This window comes from Mus pahari, chromosome 9, assembly GCF_900095145.1.
Source record: "Mus pahari chromosome 9, PAHARI_EIJ_v1.1, whole genome shotgun sequence".
Classification (NCBI taxonomy): Eukaryota; Metazoa; Chordata; class Mammalia; order Rodentia; family Muridae; genus Mus; species Mus pahari.
The window spans coordinates 7,861,844-7,870,407 of record NC_034598.1 but is presented as its reverse complement, the minus strand read 5'-3'; the positions used below and the strand labels follow the sequence as shown (position 1 = coordinate 7,870,407).

Here is an 8,564-nt window from a genome sequence, read left to right as displayed (position 1 = left end):
CCTTCCTTCTTTCTTCCCTTCCTCCCTTCCTTTCCTTCTTTCCCTCCCTCCTCCCCTCCCTCCCTCCTTTCCTTCCTTCCTTCCTTCCTTCCAAGCCTCCCTGTGAGCCTCTCTGACATTTCCACCAAGCGAGGAAGAGTTCCCAGTGGTGCCCACATTTTCTTCCCACTCAACACAAGTCCTTTTGTTTAGATGCTTGATGTTGGTTTATCAGCTTTCCAACAGGAAATCACTGACAGACTGTTTACCATGTCATTCCGTGATTTGTCTGTGCTATTGTAACAGAGTACCCGAGACTGTGTCATCTGTAAAGAATAGAGATCTAAATCTGATAGTTCTGGATGTTGAGATGTCCAAGGTCATGGGGTCTGTCAGGGTTTTGCGGCTGTGAGCAGACACCATGATCAAGAACATTTAATTGGCGCTGGCTTATAGGTTCAGAGGTTCAGACCATTGTCATCAAGGCAGGAGCATGGCAGCATCCAGGCAGATGTGGGGCTAGATGAGCTGAGAGTTCTATATCTTCCTCCAAAGGCAGGCAGGAAAAGACTGACTTCCAAGCCGCTAGGAGGAGTGTCTTCAAGCCCACACCGCAATGACACACTGTCTTCAACAAGGCCACCCCTCCTAGTAGTGCCACTCCCTGGGCCAAACATATTCAAATCGCCACAGGGTCCACATCTGGCAAGAGCCTTCTTGCTGCACCATCCTGAGACAGAAGACAGACAATAGAGTATGGTCTGCTTATCTCTTCGGTGGAGTGGAGAGAGCAGGAACAGAGGAAGTCAGAAAGGAGAGGGGAAGGGTCTGATGTCCTTCCACAACAGCTGGCCTCCTAGTCTCTAACAGCCCTGGGCCCATAACCAATATCCCTTAAGAGTCTGTCAGCCGTCCTCGTGTTGGGATTGAATTTCTAGTATGGAGCACAGAGTGTAGTTCTGACCCCCACAAGAGGCCCTCCAAACACAGACCATGGTTGGTCCCCCAGTCCACCAGCCCCCACTGAGGGTGAGCTTGACCCCAGACTTTGTGGGACTTTATACATCTTAGACTATCCTTACAAGATAGGTGCAAACACTATTAGCATGGAAGTGGAGGGTGGGAAAAAGTGAAGTAATTAGCCTCAAATCTCCAAATTAGAATTAGCAGAAACAGAAAGTGAGCTGCTATCAATCAAACCGCCACCTCCCCGACACTGCTTTGCGATGGATGAGTCTCTCGGGAGTTAATAATGTAAAAATTACCCGTAATATATTATAACCGCGATACTTTGCTCACTTGAAAAAATACACTGGGAGCACAGAAAAGAGAATATTTCATTCTTTCTGAGTGGATCAGGGAGAGCATCATGGGAAACAATGCTATAAATAGAACTGGGTTCCTCTAAAATGTATGGGATCAAGAACCCATACAAGATGGGAGAGTCTGCTCAAGAGGCAGTCAAACCATAGGCCCTGGGCTAGATCCTAACCCAATAGGCTGATGGACCCATAAGAGGACCATTGGCACAAACTACAGAGGGCAGTGGGGGGCACCACCTACAAGCTAAGGGGAGAGCAATGGGCAACCCTGGAAGGAGCTAACTTGCCCACACCTCGATCTCAGATCTGAGGCAACAGAGCACACTGTCAGTATATTTCTGTGGTACTTTGTGGCAACCGTAGTGCACTGATCCAGGTGCCAATTGAACTCATGGTGAGAACTGGCTTAGACTGGAGAGAATGGTAGCTGTTTAAGACTGAATTGCCAGAGAGACATCCAAATGGAGCTGAGAGATGAATCAGGACAGGGCTGAGGGCCTCGGATGCTTCTATGAGGATACGGTTTTAGGAACTGATGTACTAAGTGGGAAGAGGGCCAGGGCTAGAGTTAAGACCACATCTGACAGGAGGCAGAAACAGGCGGATTTCCGAGTTCGAGGCCAGCCCGGTCTACAAAGTGAGTTCCAGGACAGCCAGGGCTACACAAAGAAACCCTGTCTCGAAAAACCAAAAGAAAAAAAAAAAAAAAAAGCCCACATCTGAACGTAAAGAAAAGCCAGTGGAACCTGGCAAGGTGTGATCACGGGGCAGGAGCCTGGACAGTGTGGGTCCAGCAAATAGCGGTGCTCTCCAGGAAGGGGGTGAGGAGTCAGCATGGATAGCACCAAGGGAAGGCAGGGACCGTGTCTCAGAAGTAAACACGGATGAGCTCCTGAGGTTCCTAGCACAGCGACAGCAGCCGCTGTGTGGGAGGTAAGGGCTGTGGTGCTATCCAAGAGCACCCAAGTTTCCATCATTTGCCTGGCCTAGTGGGCTGCACGAGATCATTTGAGACTGTCCCCTTTGCTTAATACAGGACTTGCTCTGGTTCCAGTTTGTGTTCTTGCTTAATTGTACAAGTTCACTTTCTCTTGGTTTGATTGTCTTTCAGGAAAAACCACTAACAAACACACCCTTGCCCCATCCCTGCTTCTAGGCTATATAAGGAATTGGCGCTGGAGATGGGTTTTGAAGAATCCCACCTGCATCTCAGGCCAGTTAACTTTGAGTTTGCAACACACAAGGACAAGGTGGACCCACCCCCTCCTGTCTTTATAACTTCTCTGCTGGAGGACAGCAGTCGGGTAGACAGGTGAGCCTCCAGGGGACAATGGTGCCACGGGAATTGAGTAACCAGTGAGAATGTGCTCCATCACCACAGGACAGCAAGTGCAGTCGAGCCTTACTTCTTAGGTGTAATCTGCCATGCTGGTTTCTTCTTTCTTTTTCTCTTTCTTTCTTTCTTTCTTTCTTTCTTTCTTTCTTTCTTTCTTTCTTTCTTTCTTTCTTTCTTTCTTTCTTTTTTGTTTTTCAGGACAGGGTTTCTCTGTATTGCCCTGGCTGTCCTGGAACTCACTTTGTAGTCCAGGCTGGCCTCAAACTCAGAAATCCGCCTGCCTCTGCCTCCCGAGTGCTGGGTTTAAAGGCGTGCACCACCAACGCCCGGCTTCTTTCTTTTTTAATAAGGAGGAAAACCCAATATCTCAATCAAGGGTATAACTGGATATAAACCCACACAATCAGGTTAGGGAGATGGCTCTGTGGTTAAAGAGCTATGCACGCTTCAGGACTGGAGTTCAGATCCCAGAACCCATGCAGATGCCTCACGAGCGTTGTGGAGACCTGCAATTCCAGCTTCACGAGGTGAGATGGGTGACCCCCAGAGCAAGCCAGAATTACAGTATGTGTGAGCTCTGGACCTAACTGAGAGACCTTACCTCACTCAATAAGGTGGAAAAGTGATGAAGATAATTTCCAACATCAACTTTGAGTTTCTATATGCATGAGCGTGGAAATGTATACACATATGCATGATGACTAACCACACACACACACACTCAAGAATGGAAAAAGAAAATAAGTAGCTAGAAACACAAAATCACTGCGACATGGCAGAACCAGGTCAGAGAATGCAAGGGAAACCACAGGCTCCCAGCTTCTCTGGTGACCATGTCCTTCTGGTCTCAGGGGGCGTGAGGGCTAGCCTCCTCTCCCACTTTCGCAGATCGGGAAGAAGTCAGCTACACTTCTGCATCAGTGACATCGAGCACAGAGCTCACACGCAGGCATCTTTGTCAGCTCCCGACATGGGAAACTATTTCCAATTAATGAAACCCCAGGCACTCCTCTCCAGACAGATGCAATCCACTCCGCTATGGCCACAGCCACGGCCTCAGCCACGGCCATGGCTACGGCCACGGCCATGGCTACGGCTATGGCACCTCTTCTCTCCCGCAGCCAATGTATGGGGAGGGTCAGCTTCTCCTGTCCTCACTTCTTTCCTTCTGAGCCATGTCTGCCCTTCCTCCCAGGGTCCCGCCTTTGCCCCTGGAGAGTCCCAGTCCTGGCTCCACCCCTAGGAAGGCAAAGGTGACTTCACAGAGGAAAAGCCTTTGTACAGCTAGTATAGTTCTTGATTCGACTCAGACATGCAGTCGGGCTGCTGGATTTCCCGGGGCATGGCTGTAATGAGAGAAATGTGTATAGCAGGATACTATGGTGGTTTCTTGGCATTGTGAAAATGAGGGCTGAATTCAGCTTTAATGGGCGGCACAAGGCCACTGTTCCGTATGTGCCTTACGTTATTTAGCAGTGTTTTTGATGTCTACTGGAGAGACACCAGAGGCGGCCTCCTCCTACTCTTCCTTCTCTTTTTCCTCCTCCTCTTCTTCCTCTTTCCTTCTCCTCTTCTTCCTTTTTCCTTCTCCTCTTTGTTCTTCTCTTCCTTTTCCTCCTCCTCCCTTTCCTCCTCTTCTTCCTCCTCTCTCTTCTCTTCCTCAACCTTCTCGCCCCTTTGTTTCTGACAATTGAAGATACCTCCTGATGTTGCCAAATAGTTCCTTGGGGGCAAATTTCTCTGGCCCTATTTCACCTCACTGCTAAAACAAGATGACCATTCCAAGGCAGGAAGCACGGTGCATTCTCAAGTGAGGCCAGGTGTCCAACTGCCATTGGGAGCCAGGCTTTTGTAGAGCTTTTGTAGAGCTGGTTTTCTCCTGAAAAGAGGGCCAGACTCCACCTCTTGGCACAAGCTGCCCAAAAGCTCTGTGGTCTGGTCCAGTGGTGACAGGGCCTCCTTGTGAGGTCCAGTTATGCTCCAAGTCAAGGGGAGCCTTCCGGAAGGGTGATTTGTGTGTTTAGAGAACGTGTATCTCGGCTTCATTGTATGTACGGTCACTTCCTAAAGTTGTCGCTCTGGAGAGACCGTGTGAAGGCAGCATTCACGCCACGTGATATGATGACTTACACTTTATAAAGCACATTTGTGCATATACATTTCACAGTCATCCTAATCCTACACTAGTTTACAGTCCAGTCACAGATGAGAAAACAAAGCCACGGCTTCTAAACAAAGGGCTATGCCGCAATACAGGAGGAGTATGGAATAGAGAGCAGCTTGGAGAGCAAGAAGTAGATGCCATGTAGGGGTGCTCAAAAGAGGGGGCTAGTGGGGGATCCTGAACAGGTGTGGTCAAGAGAGTAAGAAGAAAAAGGGATGATGAAGAGAAAAGAACTTTCAGAAGTCTGGAGTGGTTATCACAACCAAGTCCAGTGAGAACCGGCAAGACTCCAGAGCCTTCCGGCTTGGGATTGAATATGGTCCTCTGAAAAGCTTGCTCAGCTGCTGTCCCACGAGCACCGTCCGATGGGTATTCCCTGACAGGCGGTGTGTCAGGATGGGGACAGCTCCACTTTTCTTCTTACAGATACTGCCCCACGTCCCTGGTCCTAGCCATCTCTGAACTGGATGACAACCAAATTGGCAAATTCAGTTTTCACACAAAAGAAGCCCTCCTCGAGGTAAATGGCTCTGTGGATTTTTTTTTTTTTTTTAAAGAAAGATGCTAAAATTGAAAAAGAACCTAAACTAAAACAAAGCAACGTATTCTTGTGTTCTTAAAAAAAAAATTAATTCATACAAATTGGCTTCCATCAGTAAGAAAAGCTTTCCCCAAGCTCCACCTAGCATTGTGCCTGTGATTCCAGCGTTGGGGAGGGGGAGGGAGGGGGATTGGGAGTTCAAGGCCAGCTTTAGCTACATAGTGAGTTTGAATTTGAGACTAGCCTGGACTACATGGGAGCATGTCTCAAACAAGAGAAAAGCTTTCCTTTATTATTAATAATGCTGGCCTTGTATGGGTCTGGCTTGAGCCACAAGGACTGCAGCCCCCCACCCCCACCCCCATGTCATAAGTTAGTTCTGTTAGGGATGAAAAGGCAGGACACACAGCAAGCTTAGCTTTTTAAAGTGTACACTTGCTATTGGAGCTTTCGGCGTAGCTTTTAGAACCCAATGCCATTTTTCTCCTTTTGCCTTGAACTTTTTTGCTTGTATATGGGTAGACATTTTGCTTGATGGCTTTTGAGAGCCTGCGTCTGAGTCCGTGTAGTCCATCAGAGCCCTTCCCTGACCACAGGAGGATCGCATGGTGTCCACCTACACAGTAGGTCAGACTCACAGGCTCCCTGCCTGGGGAAGAGTGGGTTCAATCTGGCAATTGAGCAATAAGAAGCCCAATGTATGGTGCAGTTCAAGTCCTGGGTGTCCCGATGGTTTAACTAATTGATGAGCTCTGCCATCAGCTGCTTCTCCCTCTGGAAGCAATCTCTTTGTAATTCACATTCTCTTCCTGCAGCTCTTCGTCCATTCAGGAGTGGAAAATATGCAAGTGGCCCTTGCCTGCCAAACTGTTCAGAGAAATGCTTTGATGGTGGCCGTTCAACAGGCGTTCTTTTATCACGTCCCAGGAGCGGGCAGCCCTGTTGATCTCAAGGTCAGCCTACAGGATGGAGACACCAGAGCATGCTGCCCCTGCCAGCAGCTAATGCCAGGCTGCTCACTGTTCCTCCTGTTCCCTCTCCTTCCCTCCCGTTTCTCTTCCTTTTTCCTCCCTTTCTCCCTCCCTCTTTCCCCTTCCTTCTTTCTCTACTTCCTCTCCGCTTTCTATCACCTTTTGTTTCTTGTCTGTGTAGGGAAAACAGATGCAGTTTCTCATAGTGTACACTCAAAACACAGACTACTTTGTGACTCCAAAAGCCATGGAGGTTTCTCCCCAACAGCAAGCAAGCAATACATTCGGCAGAAGACACCATCTTGTCTTCTCACATTCAATTATGACACCATTCACCTGCAGTGTGTAGCACCTCACAGATGAAGGGGCTTTGCTACCAATACTGCTCCCATCTCAGATCCGGTCTAGGCCTCTGGAACTTCTGATTGGATGGCTACAAACTGGAGCTCCTAGGTCTTCCTTAGGCTACGGACTACAGTTCTCACAGGATGGAGAGAGCCATGTTCTACAGTTTATTTTAAAAGGATGCTTAAAAGGATATAAATAAGCAACCAGATGAAGAGATGTATAGGCAGTGTGAAGGGCCCTGACTTTGTGGGGTGTTGTCCTGATAGTGTTGGGGTGCGTAATCCCTATGCCATGTGGATGGGTTCTCAGGCACTTTCTTGCAAGCCTCTGCATGTCCAGCTGTTCTGAGATTCTGCAAACTCTGCCCTTTGGAAAGACTTTGTCACATGGGCATGAAGGATCATGTGACCTGCACAGAGGCGTGGACAAGAATGTGAAAAGCAACCGTAATGCCTGGTCTAAGGGATTCAGTGAGAACCTGATTAGGGGAAGAGCCCTCCTCAGATCTTGTCTTCTCAAAGGACAGAATTCAGCCAAAGGGCACAGTTTAAGCAGAGGTTTACTGAGCAAAACAAAGCAACGGATGATTCATTCCTCCTAGGGAGAGATCAGATTGGGTTCACCTGAAAAGTGGGGTTATTGGGGTGTGGCAGTGAGTGGTGTTTGGCAGCCCCCTGGGGTCTGTTTGACGTTTGAGAAGGTTTAATGACTATGTTTATGAGATGGACAGCCCCTCTAAAATCATGGCAGACCCTATCTCTCTTGCAGGCTATTTCTTCCTATGATCATCTTGAAAAGTCCTTGGGAAAAGGGGACACCAAAAGTCACAGTACCAATAGTTTTCTAGTGAAGCTGGGGCTTTTTGATGATACAGAACCCGACTTAGTACACATGTGGCAGCAAGACCGTGTCCTGGAGCCCAAGTTTCTGATATAGTGGAGAGGGTTTGAGTGTAGCTTTAAGGATATATGTGTATTTATTTACTTACTTACTTATTCATTCATTCATTCATTCATTCATTCATTCACTTTGCGTCCCAGTATCAGCCCCCTCTCTTCCCAGTATCTTTTCACTCAGATCCTCACCCCGTATCCTGTTCTCCTTCACTTCCGAGAAGGAGGAGCTCCCATGGGTATCCCCCCACCCTGGCACAGAAGTCACTGCAGGAATATGCGCACCCTATCCTCCTGAGGCCAGACAAGGTGGCCCAGTTGGGGGACAGACCCACACACAGGCAACAAGGTCAGGGACAGCCCCCCACTTCAGTTGTTGGGGAACCCGCATGAAGACCAAGCTGCACTTCTGCTACATTCATGCAGAGGGCCTAGGTCAAGCCCGTGTATGCCCTGTGGTTGGTGGCTCAGTCTCTGGGAGCCCACAAAGATCCAGATTAGTTGACTCTGTTGGTCTTCTGTGGCGTCCCTGTCCTCTTCAGGTCCCTCAGTCCTTCCTCCAACTCTTCCACAAAACTCCCCAAGCTCCATCTAATGTTTGGCTGTGGATATTTTATCATGAAGGGGCATTGTGACCCTCAGGAGACAGACATTTGACACAGCTGTGTCCTAGATCCTAAGTGTGTAACTCTTGGTCTAACCTGGAGACAAAGTGACTAAGAGACAGCTGCTGGATTTTGGTTACGACATCAGATTTCTTGCCTAAGAAGTCTCCAGAAGATGCCTGCAAGGCACAAGCTCATTACCCTGTCCTGAGAGCCTAGGGCAAATTTACTTCTGCAAAGGAGTTTTATCCACAATTGAAAGGGAGATCAATTCCACATAAAACCAGAGATACTGAAATTGATAGAGAAGAAAGTGGGGAAAAGCCTCAAAGATATGGGCACAGGGAAAAAATTTCTAAACAGAACAGCAAAGGCTTGTACTGTAAAATCCAGAATTGACAAATG

The 8,564-nt window shown here is 48.2% G+C and overlaps 1 protein-coding gene across 1 annotated transcript in view; it reads left to right on the top strand.

Annotated features, from left to right (window-relative positions):
* Positions 1-8,564, top strand: part of LOC110326726 — a 197,547-nt gene that overhangs the window by 101,821 nt on the left and 87,162 nt on the right. Inside the window, exons 21-23 of the mRNA XM_029542536.1 lie at positions 2,458-2,613; positions 5,228-5,321; positions 6,158-6,295. Of these exons, the coding sequence (XP_029398396.1) occupies positions 2,458-2,613; positions 5,228-5,321; positions 6,158-6,295 (388 nt within the window). The remainder of the gene's footprint in view (positions 1-2,457; positions 2,614-5,227; positions 5,322-6,157; positions 6,296-8,564) is intronic.